General features: G+C 43.2%; 1 protein-coding gene across 5 annotated transcripts in view; it reads right to left on the bottom strand.

Annotated features, from left to right (window-relative positions):
• Positions 1-8,027: 8,027 nt before the first annotated feature.
• Positions 8,028-12,816, bottom strand: part of LOC133484341 (CCR4-NOT transcription complex subunit 6) — a 30,315-nt gene continuing 25,526 nt past the window's right edge. For all 5 annotated transcript variants that reach the window (XM_061786718.1, XM_061786722.1, XM_061786719.1 and 2 more), the window contains one exon: positions 8,028-11,937. In XM_061786718.1, coding sequence (XP_061642702.1) covers positions 11,722-11,937 — 216 coding nt within the window. In that variant the 3' untranslated portion in view covers positions 8,028-11,721. The remainder of the gene's footprint in view (positions 11,938-12,816) is intronic.

Genomic DNA, 12,816 nt, shown 5'->3' with positions numbered 1-12,816 from the left:
GTCAAAGTCGAAGAAGAAGAGGTGGAAACCGGGTTCTTCGGCAGAAAGAGAAGAGGAAAGCACAGAGCCTAGAACTGAATGTGGGGGCTTTGAATGTTGGGACTATGACAGGAAAAACTCGGGAGTCGGTTGACATGATCATTAGGAGAAAGGTTGATATATTGTGTGTCCAGGAGACCAGGTGGAAAGGCAGTAAGGCTAGAAGTTTAGGGGCAGGGTTTAAATTATTTTACCATGGTCTGGATGGGAAGAGAAATGGAGTAGGGGTTATTTTAAAGGAGGAGTTAGCGAAGAATATCTTGGAGTTGAAAAGAGTATCAGATCAAGTGATGAGGCTGAAACTTGAAATTGACGGTGTTATGTATAATGTGATTAGTGGCTATGCCCCACAGGTAGGATGTGCCCTAGAGGTGAAAGACAAATTCTGGAAGGAGCTAGACGAAGTAGTTCTGAGCATCCCAGACAGAGAGAGAGTCGTGATTGGTGCAGATTGTAATGGACATGTTGGTAAAGGAAATAGGGGTGATGGGTAAGTATGACATCCAGGAAAGGAACTTGGAGGGACAGATGGTGGAAGACTTTGGAAAAAGGATGGAAATGGCTGTAGTTAACACTTGCTTCCAGAAGAGGCAGGAACATATGGTGACCTGCAGGAACGAAGGTAGAAGCACGCAGGTGGATTACATCTTGTGCAGACGATGTAATCTGAAGAACGGTACTGACTGTAAGGTAGTGGTAGGGGAGAGTGTGGCTAGACAGCATAGGATGGTGGTGTGTAAGATGACTCTGGTGGTGGGGAGGAAGATTAGGAAGACAAAGGCTGAGCAGAGAACCATGTGGTGGAAGCTGAGACAGGACGAGTGTTGTGTGGCTTTTCAGGAAGAGGTGAAACAGGCTCTCGGTGGACAGGAGGAGCTTCCAGAAGATTGGACCACTGCAGCCAAGGTGATCAGAGAGGCAGGCAGGAGAGTACTTGGTGTCTTCTGGCAGGAAAGGAGAGAAGGAGACTTGGTGGGGGAACCTCACAGTACAGGAAATCATACAAGGAAAGAGGTTAGCTAAAAAGAAGTGGGACATTGAGAGGACCAAGGAGAGGAGAAAGGAATACATTGAGATGCGACATAGGGCAAAGGTAGAGGTGGCAACGGCCAAACAAGAGGCATATGATGACATGTATGCCAGGTTGTCCACTAAAGAAGGAGAAAAGGATCTATAGAGGTTGGCCAGACAGAGAGATAGAGATGGAAAGGATGTGCAGCAGGTTAGGGTGATTAAGGCGAGAGATGGAAATGTGTTGACTGGTGCCAGTAGTGGGCTGGACACATGGAAAGAATACTTTGAGGAGTTGATACATGAGGAAAATGAGAGAGAAAGAAGAGTAGAGGAGCCAAGTGTGGTAGACCAGGAAGTGGCAATGATTAGTAAGGGGGAAGTTAGAAAGGCATTAAAGAGGATGAAAAATGGAAAGGCAGTTGGTCCTGATGACATTCCTGTGGAGGTATGGAAGCATCGAGGAGAGGTGGTTGTGGAGTTTTTGACCAGCTTGTTCAACAGATTTCTAGCAGGTGAGAAGATGCCCGAGGAATGGAGGAAAAGTGTGCTGGTGACCATTTTTAAGAACAAGGGTGATGTGCAGAGCTGTGGGAACTATAGAGGAATAAAGTTGATGAGCCACACAATGAAGTTATGGGAAAGAGTAGTGGAGGCTAGACTCAGGACAGAAGTGAGTATTTGCGAGCAACAGTATGGTTTCATCCCTAGAAAGAGTACCACACATGCATTATTTGCCTTGAGGATGTTGATGGAAAAGTACAGAGAAGGTCAGAAGGAGCTACATTGTGTCTTTGTAGATCTAGAGAAAGCCTATGACAGAGTACCCAGAGAGGAATTGTGGTACTGAATGCGGAAGTTTGGACTGGCCGAGAAGTAGGTTAGAATAATACAGGACATGTACGAGGGGGCGGCATGGTGGGCGACTGGTTAGAGTGTCTGCCTCACAGTTCTGAGGAACGGGGTTCAATCCCCGGCCGCGCCTGTGTGGAGTTTGCATGTTCTCCCCGTGCCTGCGTGGGTTTTCTCCGGGCACTCCGGTTTCCTCCCACATCCCAAAAACATGCGTGGTAGGTTAATTGACAACTCTAAATGGCCCGTAGGTGTGAATGTGAGTGTGAATGGTTGTTTGTTTGTATGTGCCCTCCAAATGGCTGGCAACCAGTTTAGGGTGTACCCCGCCTCCTGCACGATGATAGCTGTGATAGGCTCCAGCACGCCCGCGACCCTATTGTGAGGAGAAGCGGCTCAGAAAATGGATGGATGGATGGATGTACGAGGGCAGTGGAACAGTGGTGAGGTGTGCTGTAGGTGTGACAGAGGAATTTAAGGTGGAGGTGGGAATGCATCAGGGATCAGCCCTGAGCCCCTTCCTATTTGCAGTGGTGATGGATAGGCTGACAGATGAGGTTAGACTGGAATTCCCGTGGACCGTGATGTTTGCGAATGACATTGTGAGCTGCAGTGAAAGCAGGGAGCAGGTGGAAGAACATTCAGAAATATGGACGCATACACTGGAAAGCAGAGGCATGAAGATTAGCCGAAGTAAGACAGAATATATGTGCATGAATGAGATGGGTGGAGGGGGAAGAGTGAGGCTACAGGGAGAAGAGATAGCAAGAGTGGAGGACTTCAAATACTTGGGGTCACCAGTCCAGAGCAATGGTGAGTGTGGTCAGGAAGTGAAGAAACAGGTCCAAGCAGGTTGGAACGGGTGGAGGAAGGTGTCAGGTGTGTTATGTGACAGAAGAGTCTCTGCTAGGATGAAGGGCAAAGTTTTTAAAACAGTGGCGATGCCAGCCATGACGTACGGATTAGAGACAGTGGCACTGAAGAGACAACAGGAAGCAGAGGTGAAGTTGGCAGAAATGAAGATGTTGAGGTTCTCTCTAGGAGTGACCAGGTTGGATAGGATTAGAAATGAGCTCATCAGAGGGAGAGCCCAGGTTAGATATTTTGGACACAAAGTTAGAGAGAGCAGACTCGGATGGTTCGGACACATCCAGAGGAGAGAAGAATGTATATTGGTTCGAAGGATGATGAGGATGAAGCTGCCAGGCAAGAGAGCTAGAGGAAGACCAAAGAGAAGGTTGATAGATGTCGTGAGGGAAGACATGAGGGCAGTTGGTGTTAGAGAAGAGGATGCAGGAGATAAGCTTACATGGAAAAGGATGACACGCTGTGGCGACCCCTCACGGGACAAGCGGAAGGGAAAAGAAGAAGAGGTGCAAAAAGTAATGGCTATTGCAAACAAGGCACTTACAGTATACTTATGTGTAGCTACCAGGGATGAAGGTAACACGTTCCTCCAAAAATCCACCATTTTGAGTAACGAGCGAAGTGACGCGTTAGTTTTCCCGGGAAAGTATTTAGACTACAGTTACTTCTTCAATCCAACAATAGTTACTTATCAATGTCTCTGACCAAAACATTAATCTGTAGCAGGTGATTCAAATAAAGAGCAGTCCAAATATGCAGAAGCATTTGACCAAGACTGCCCTTTTTTCCAACGAATGGAAGAAAGCGATTGGGAAGTGATTGTTTATTACACAATGCACAGTGACGGTGCAGTACCATAAAAGTGCAAAGAAATGCACGATTTCACTGTCGCCACACTATTTTTGGCATGCACACGCACTCACACGCAGCTGCCTTCATGTACCACAATCGGCAGTGTATTGAGAATGGTGTGCTTGTTCACGTTGAGGTACTTACTGTACTGTGTTGGTATGTCAAGTCTGCACTAAGTTGCTGATTTAATGTGGCTTCAACTACACTAATATTTAAGTTATTGCTTCATGTTGATGACATGATTCTGTAACTTGTGTGGCGTACATTACCAAAAAATGGACACGATTAAGCTAATGCTTTTTTTGTACTGTACTGTGTAAATGATATTCATGCCACTTTTCAGCTGCTGAAAGTAACTAAAACATTACTTTTTTCTAACTTAGTCACTTTTGAAATCAAGTAATCAGTAAAGTAACTAAGTTACTTTCAAGCTCAAGTAATCAGTGAAGTAACTAAGTTACTTTTTCAAGGTAACTGTGGCAACACTGGTCGCTACTCACTTAGTCATTGACGCACATAGCCGAAAGAATGAATAATCCGGCACACACGCTACTGACTGAGTTGCAACCATTTGCTTCCAGCCAGTCACCATGATGTCACTGCGCATGCACGGGCCACGTGAATTGGTCCGCTTGAATAATAAAAATACAAATGAACCTGAAAGTAGTTATTTAGGTGCCATTTACTCCTCATGACCGAGACTTGCGTGTTTTGGTTTTTGTCTCTTTTGATTGAGTGGCATTCTGACTTGTTGACTTCCCCTCAACAGGACTCAACAGGAACATTTGATGGCCCGCTCTTTCTGTTCTAGCTGTGTCTAGTCTGATAGCTTCAATTAGAAAGACACACATGCCGGAGTTATATTTCAAATGGCTCATTTCTGGATCCCCTCAACTTTAATTCACAAGCAAGAATGCCAAAGAAGCATGTTAGCGGGAGTTGGCAGAGCATCACTCAGTGAAATGGCCCCATGCATGCACACATAGACACAAGTGGGAATTTCAGGGGGATAGTTTTTTTTTTTTTAAGGTGGTTTAGTGGGGAGTCGACGAGGATGAAAACAAGTTTGAGGCGATTGGAAGTGTGCATGTGCGAGAGGACTTCACAGGCTTTCCAATGTCTCTGCCACGTCAACACAACAGATGTCGTCTGCCAACTTTGAAGAAGAGGAAAAAGGAGGAGTGTGTCTGTCTCACAACAACATTCAACATTCAAGGTTCACACACAAACACGGACATGTTCATAGGGCTCAGGATTTCAAATATGTCCTTTAAAAACATCGGTGATCATCATTTTTTGGCGCTGTCCACGTCTAAGCTCCCAGTTGCAGCATCACCCGACAGTTCAGCCAATACAAATGAAAGACGACAGTTCACGGAACACTGGCCAAAGCGATGAAAAGTGACGTCAGGCCCAAATGCAACCCTCTTCCAGTCAGATACTAGAATGACTTTTCCTCAGTCAAATTATGTAACTCTCATTTAGGCGGCTGAAAGCTATTAAATAAACAAGGTGGTAAATGGATTTCAGAATAACATCATTAGAAAAGAACTAGGATAACCTTGCGCGTAACAATGAGAAAACCCAATTTTGGTGGACCACCGCTAAATCCAAGTGCCAGCAATCCAGCACAGCCATATGGAAAGAAAATGGCGGCTGCATTTCTGGATTTTGAAACATACCTACTCAATGGACCAAAGGGAAAGTTTTTGTTGGCCAACAAACATCACACAGGCAACTAAGTTTATGTGTTGCCTTCCCAAACACGGCCAGTTTAGAAGCTACTCGGAGGAAAAGGACCGTGACCATTTAGATCTGGTGGACTTCATTTGGATAACATTTACAAACAAAGTCATTCGCACTGCTGGTGACTTTGTCTATGGCGGAGCTAGCAAGCTAGCACAGGAGCCCTACGCCCGCACCTACTAGTATGTAAATATTTAACCATGTCATCTCAAATCACCCACCGCTTTACTATTTAAACACCGTATTACCAATACCAGCTGCTAACTTATCACCCAGAACAAAGTTTTTTCACGGTTGACGTCACGTATCGTCATCATTTCAAAATTACGTGTGTGTGTGCGCTTACTAGCTAGTTAGCTATCTCTGTAGCAAGGTGTCCAAGCGGTTAGCACGTCTGCCTCACAGTTCTGAGGTTTTTGATTTGAATTCCAGGTGCTCCACCTTCCTCCCGCATTCCAAAACCATGCATATTCATCGGGCAGGAGGCGGGGTACAACCTGAACTGGTTGCCAGCCAATCGCAGGGCACATATAAACAAACAACCATTCGCACTCACATTCACACCTACGGGCAATTTAGAGTCTTCAATTAACCTACCATGCATGTTTTTGGGATGTGGGAGGAAACCGGAGTGCCCGGAGAAAAGCCACGCAGGCACGGGGAGAACATGCAAACTCCACACAGGCGGGGTCGGGAATTGAACCCCAGACCTCAGAACTGTGAGGCAGACGCTCTAACCAGTCGTTCACCGTGCCACCACCATGCATATTAATATTCAAATAACCAAAAAGTGTGGGGGGGATTCCCAGGGTCGGTGCTGCGGGGCTGGGTGGGCTGTCTGTCTGTGGCTGTCCTTCCTGATGGCTGTTAGGCAAAAGCAATACTGAGCAAAGGGTCTGAATACTTATGACTTTGTGACGTTTCAGTTTTCCTTTTTTAATAAATCAGCAAAACTTTTAACAATGACGTTAGTTTTCTGTCAATGTGGGGTGCTGGGTGTACATTAATGAGGGAAAAAATGAACTTAAATGATTTTAACAAATGGCTGCAATATAACAAAGAGTGAAAAATTTAAGGGGGTCTGAAAACTTTCCGTGCCCACTGTATGTGAAGAAGGATCGATACTTTTACTCCGTTGCAATGATCGACATGCCGCTTGCTAGTTTTATTTATCCATTAGTGCTTGCGTGATCTATTTTTAGACTTCATCATCGACTTCCGCATTGGGCGCCGTTGCAGCCAATCCAATGTGATCACTTGTGTCATTTGACTCCAATTTACCAGTCAGGTGGCACAAAGCAGTCACATGACCACACAAAAACCCTTCCTGGTCCAATCAAAGTGACTCATTTTAGGGAAAAAAACAGCCACATGAGTATTTACTTTACAGACTCTAAAAAAACAACAGTTTTGTCATGCGGCATAGTCTTAAATTATGACTGCCCAAACGTGGATATTTCAGCCCACTTCTAACTTGAGAACCTCAAGTACATCCCATGCTCTCACCTAAACATAGTTAGGATAGGCTCCAGCACTCCCGCGACCCTTGTCAGGATAAGCAGTACGGAAAATGGATAGATGGACGGATGGATGACGTTACTAACCACATTTTTTAAACCGGTAACTCATATCTGTATCGGAATACATTTTTAAAGTAACCCTCCCAACCCTGACAATGCTTATACATGGACTTTTTTAAGAAAAAAATGTTTATGTTGTCAGCGCCAAGAATGATTCATGGCGAATCTACTGTATCTTGTGCCTGCTTAAAAACCACTAGCTGCTGGGTTTCAATTGTATTCATCTGTCTTATCTGAATTAAAATGCAGGTAAATGGTATTTTTTCAGTTGTTATCATTAGCTAATTCATCCTTTTGTTAACGCTAAGGGAACATGTTGTTTTGATAGCATAAATGCCTGAGCCAACAGCCAGCTACAGCTTATTTTTCTTTTTCTCAGTTCGAGCACTTTTCAAGTTATTAAAAGAGGGCTTTTGTAATTTTTTCTTTTACTAAAAGCAATTGAATCAGTACTTTTACCACTCTTTTTCCCCCCACACAAGTATGTGTACTTCTACCCAAGTACAGTATGTGCATACTTTTGCCACGTCTGCTAAAAGTCAAGAGTAACACAAACACTTGTATACTGTGCCATCATCCGTTTTTATAGCTTAACATAGCTGTCAAAATTAAAACTGGGTGTTAGTTCCACTCCCTTGTTCCAACTATGTGTACCAAAAAATAAACAGTATTCTCTTGTTGCCTCTCCAGCTTCTTCCAGACTTGACCTCACTTTTCAACTTTGGAATCTTATCCCCATGAATGAAGATCACATGCGAATCTTTGGCACCACCTAGTGTCTGGAAGTGCTTCTACATGGTATTCTCATATACATACGTGCTGGGGGTCTTCGGTTTACGACGGATTTTGAAGTTAGTATTCTTATCAGATTCTGTATTTTATCAGTGAAATATGGGGTTAAAACACGTGTCCATGACTTGGGGACAAATTGACCTTACAGACAACTGATAAATTTAGTAGATAAAAACTGGAACAAGAATGGAAGCTTCTGTGGTGTTTACAATGACATCAAAACAAGTACAGTCAGACATTTGTCGGAGAATGAAATGTTGGAGCACATAGGAAAACAAGGACGCCAGATGAGAACAGATATAGAATTTATTTCCAATATTCATTGCAAAGAATAAAAGGTGACACAGCTTGAAACAGATAATATAGAATTTATTCTGAACAAGAAGTAGGAAAATACATAGGTAGGTGAAAAGGAAACAAGCAGAACCTGTAGTCAAGGGGGGAGTACAAAACTAGTCCAAAGAGAATTGAGAGGACGGCTAAGTGTACAACAGAAAACATTGTTTACCATTCAGTTCCTTTTTCAAACAATATGCTGATTTGAAAAGAGCTGCCTTGATTTCTTGTCTGGGTTAATGGACATTCTACAACATTGTGCAAGTGTTTTGTCATCAGTTACTTTTTTTTCTTTGCTGGTATTTAATGAATGGTAAACAATAGTTGGTCCAGTGCATAAACACAGTGACAGATCAATAAAATGTACTCAGCTGACTAGAGAGAGACAATCCTGATCATTGAACAACTAGCACGAGGTCAGCAGGGGAAGGAGATGAGCAAATATACAGGTGAAATCAATGCATCAGCTAACTACAGTGAGCGCAGTGTTAAAGGACGAGAGAAGCTACATTAATCTCCGCATAAAACGCCTACAAAATGTGTGAGAATGTTGAGAGTATTATTGCCATTTTTCTGAAAGGGATGCAATTATGTGAAAGCCTAATTGAGTCAGTTCAAGGAAAACATTCCTTGCAGCCCGACATCTCACGTAATTTGGATGGAAAATATGATCTGTAACTACGAGAAGCTTTGGTGTGCACCGTAACAAGAAAAGATGCAGCTTGGGGAAACTAAATCACTCTAGGCATAAAGGAGCACAACGCAAAAATCACAAAGCACAACATGATCACACTGTTTTGCTCTGTGATTAGGCCCTCAGAGGGAGCAGTCTGCGTTTCACGAGGGAAGCGTATTAAATCAAATGAAATCAAGCGATGGGATATTAAAAGAAAAACAAAAAGTAAATAAAGAAATTATCACAAGAGCAGTCAGTCTGGCGACCAGCGGTACATCATAAGCTCAGCAGCCACAAGGAGGTCAGCTCTGCTGCCCTCACCTTCAGGCACTAGCACTCTCCAGCTAGTGCCAGGCAAAATATACGCAATAAAGCTGAAAAGCTACAATTCCACGAATTAAAAAAAATAGGGGCAGGGGTTGAGTCCGTAACACCAAACGATATGGCCTTCCTGATTCCAAAAACACCCCATCCTTCATTCCGGAACATTCAACTCCTCTCCACATCTACAAATGATTTGGTTTGTGGCAGGGTAAGCGCATACAATGGGAAAGTACTAAAAAGTAGCAAACAATATCGTTGTAGAATTCAATTTATACATCAACACAATATCATCTTAGAAAGGAAACATGAGATACATCTTTTATTCACACTTTACAAAAAAAGCTAGCCTTTTAATCTACTACAATACTAATGCCATTCAAGGAAAAGGAAAGGGAAAGAAGTGGACACTGTTGGTTTTCAGTTAAAAACATATAGGAGGTAAACAAACAGGACAGGAAAGACCTCTGAAGACTAACTTCATACTTCCTATTTCTTTGCTTCCCTGGCTTTAAAACAAGTGGTGAGACGTTAATGATGTGGAGGAGTCAGGCGGGGGTTAAGGTCTACTAAGTGCTCGTCTTCCTGTGGGATTAAAAGCCAGGTCGGGTGTCGTTGCTGACATTTTACGGAAGGGAGGAACCAAAGGAGAACTGGGCTGTGGGAGGGGGGGTGTCCACGGATGGCACAGTAGCTGCAGCGACGCGTGTGTGACAATGATACAAAGTGGTTGCTCAAATGGGATTTAAAATGACACACCTCGACTAAAGGTTGGAGGGCAGGGTGGGGGTGGTCATCTGGGTGAGGGGCAAATTTGGGTGGAATTCTTTAAAACTTGGAGATGATCTGGCCATGAAAGAAAAGTAGCACAGCTATGCTAATGTACAAAGATGACTAAATAAAAGACAACTCTGATCCTAAGGAGGGGGAGTCACACACATACGTGATTACTGGGGGGAGTCAAAAGAAAAGGAATACACACAACATCATTAACATTGTCACAGCTCGTAAAAAAAGGAGAACCAACTTTTCACAAGAAAACAAAAGGACAAAATCATCACAAACGTCTCAGTATTTAAAAATAAAAGCAGAAAAGGTTGTTCAGGCGTTTGTCGAATGTTTAGTAGTGCAAGACAACGACTGCTACGATGAGGCACGATGTTTGCTTGGACATGGGATTCTTACTGGGTGTCAGTCACACGCCACATTTAGGTGCGTGTATGTTGATGGGAGCTGAGCTGGTGGGGATGATGAATGGCAACGTCGACTCAGTGTCTTATGTACAATTGCCGCAAACAAACCAAATAGTGCAGAAAGCTGTAATGGCGGGGCTTAAAAAAAAACAACAAATACACTATGTGATGTTAATCTCGAAAAGGAGTGCAAAGTTGTGACAAAAACACCATGAACAACCTCTTCTTCTGCTTACGTCATTTGTACAAGCTGGTCATCAATTTCATCGCAACATGAATGGGATAAAAATTTTGCCATAGTTTACATACAATCTTCTCTCAAATGGGATCATAATTCACTCTTGGTACAAAAAACACCAGAAAACAAGTCTTCTGTGGTTCATATACAATCATGTAAAGACTGAGTCTACGTTTTTTGATTCTGTACAAACACTTGTGGGGAAAAAAAACTAACAAAAACACTGATGTCATGTGAGCATGTGTGGGACTGAAGAAGCAGGAAGATCACTACTGGCCGTCGAGACAGTGCTACAGGTTTGTGTGTGTGTGTGTGTTTGTGTGTGTGAGAGAGGGAGAGAGTATGCGTTGAGCTGGACAGTGGAAGGAATGCTGGTCGTACCACCCGTGACTTGCTTTCTTGCTTGCTGACTAGAAGCAATAAGACCAAAATCCCCAAATGCCCTTAACCTAAAATGAAGTGCAGGCTGAGAGTGCTGTATAGCGCAAGACTTAACTAACAACACCACCAAAAAAAGTCTAAAATTAGGTTGGTAGCGGTTTCTCAAAGCATCCCCCCAGGCTGTGTGAAGTGTGGGAGCTATTGCACCAGGGCAGGGGTCAGGTGTAGCACCACAGGAGGCCGTCAGCACTCCACAGGGCCCCGAGCACCACAAAACGACAGCGGGGAAAAGCTTCCGTCTCGACTCCTGACAACCAGACCTCTTTGCCGAGCGATGGAGGTGTAAAGAGTGACACGTCTGCCGTCTTTGCTGGTTTCAGGTTTATACAGGACAGACAGACAAACAGAGACCGACCGACAGACAGACAAGACACACACACATCGGCTCGGAAGCTTCTCCACTAAACGTGGCCCTCCCTCTCGCGTCGAAAAACGCGGGATGAGCTAGCATCCTGTGTAGCGTGAGAAGAAAGTAATGTGTACAAATGGGTGGGGAAAGGGAGTCCAGAAGACAAAATATGATACACAAATTGGACTGAATTGAGCAGTTAAAAAAAAAAAAAAGAAAAAAAAAAAAGAAAAAGGAAAAATATAGAATATCTATAACATCATACGAAATCCCTGTTGGCCAGACCTCACTGTATGAGTATTTTACAGGTTGTGTTTTTTTTTTTTTGTTTTTTTTTTTGCCGCTCTCCTCTGGGGGTGGCAGAGGGAAGAGCTGGTCGTGGGAGGGCAGAGAGGCCCCCTCCCCCCCAGTGGAGTGGCAGGGACTCACTACCTGCGTGCAGGCAAATGGAGACCATTGACCTGGGGGAGCACGTTGGGCAAGAGCAGCTCCAACTGGGTGAAAAGACTGAAGTGGTCAGAGGGGATGTGAGGGTGCGGACAGCCGCTGACATTGTTCTCTACCAGCCAGTGAGGATCCAGAGGGCCCAGGATGCCCAGGACGTTCAGGTGAGGCTTGGAATAGAAAATGTAGTCGATGACACCCTAAAAGGATACAAAGAAAGTGAAGAGGTGCCAACTTAGAAAAATTCGCTTCCAGAACAATCTGTCTGAATTTCCATTTTTTTTTTCCATTTATGTCAAGAACATTAGTGCAGGACAGTTTTTACAGTATAATATGTAACATAATTAAGAATTCTGCATACTGTCAATTGCATTTTATACATAGTCATTACTTATGGCTTCAATATTCGTTATTTTAATGTATTTATTGCATCAACCTTGGCGCAGTTGCAGCCTGAATCATAGTACTGTAATTTCTGGTGTATTATGCACATTTCCCCCCAAAACAAATGTGTCAATAGAGTGTATTTTACACAGTATATGGAAAAATTAAAAAAAATCTCTCCCATACTGGTACCTAGGGGTTGTGAAAAAGGTATACTCTAACTCCAATATGATTTGTAATATACAATGTTAAAAAAATAATCAGTTGAAATATAAGCAGGAGCTAGATATGAACAAATCAGAATACTGTCCAAATATCTTTTTGAACTGTGATATTTCCATGGAGGAAGTAAAAAGGGCAATCGAGAAGGCAAAATTAATTGAAGCATTAGGAAATGAAGGTATTCCGAATGAGGCCCCTAAATTTGTCAAAACTGTCCTCTTCAGTCTCTTCAAGACTTTTTGATCATAAGGTATGGTTAAAATCCATCATTAAAATAATAGTCATCAACAAATGACCCTAGAATAGTCCTCTTATTCATAGAGGACTTTGCTTCCTCAGTACAGTGTACAAACTCTATGCTTATATATTGAATAATAGGCTTATAAATGTTCTTGAAAGGGGACTTGTATTGATCATATACACTGTGCAGGGTCCCAAAGACTCAAAATGTTTGTATAGCATTTTTTGCTATG

Source organism: Phyllopteryx taeniolatus, chromosome 10 (genome assembly GCF_024500385.1).
Source record: "Phyllopteryx taeniolatus isolate TA_2022b chromosome 10, UOR_Ptae_1.2, whole genome shotgun sequence".
Classification (NCBI taxonomy): domain Eukaryota; kingdom Metazoa; phylum Chordata; class Actinopteri; order Syngnathiformes; family Syngnathidae; genus Phyllopteryx; species Phyllopteryx taeniolatus.
This window is presented reverse-complemented; position numbering and strand designations above follow the sequence as displayed.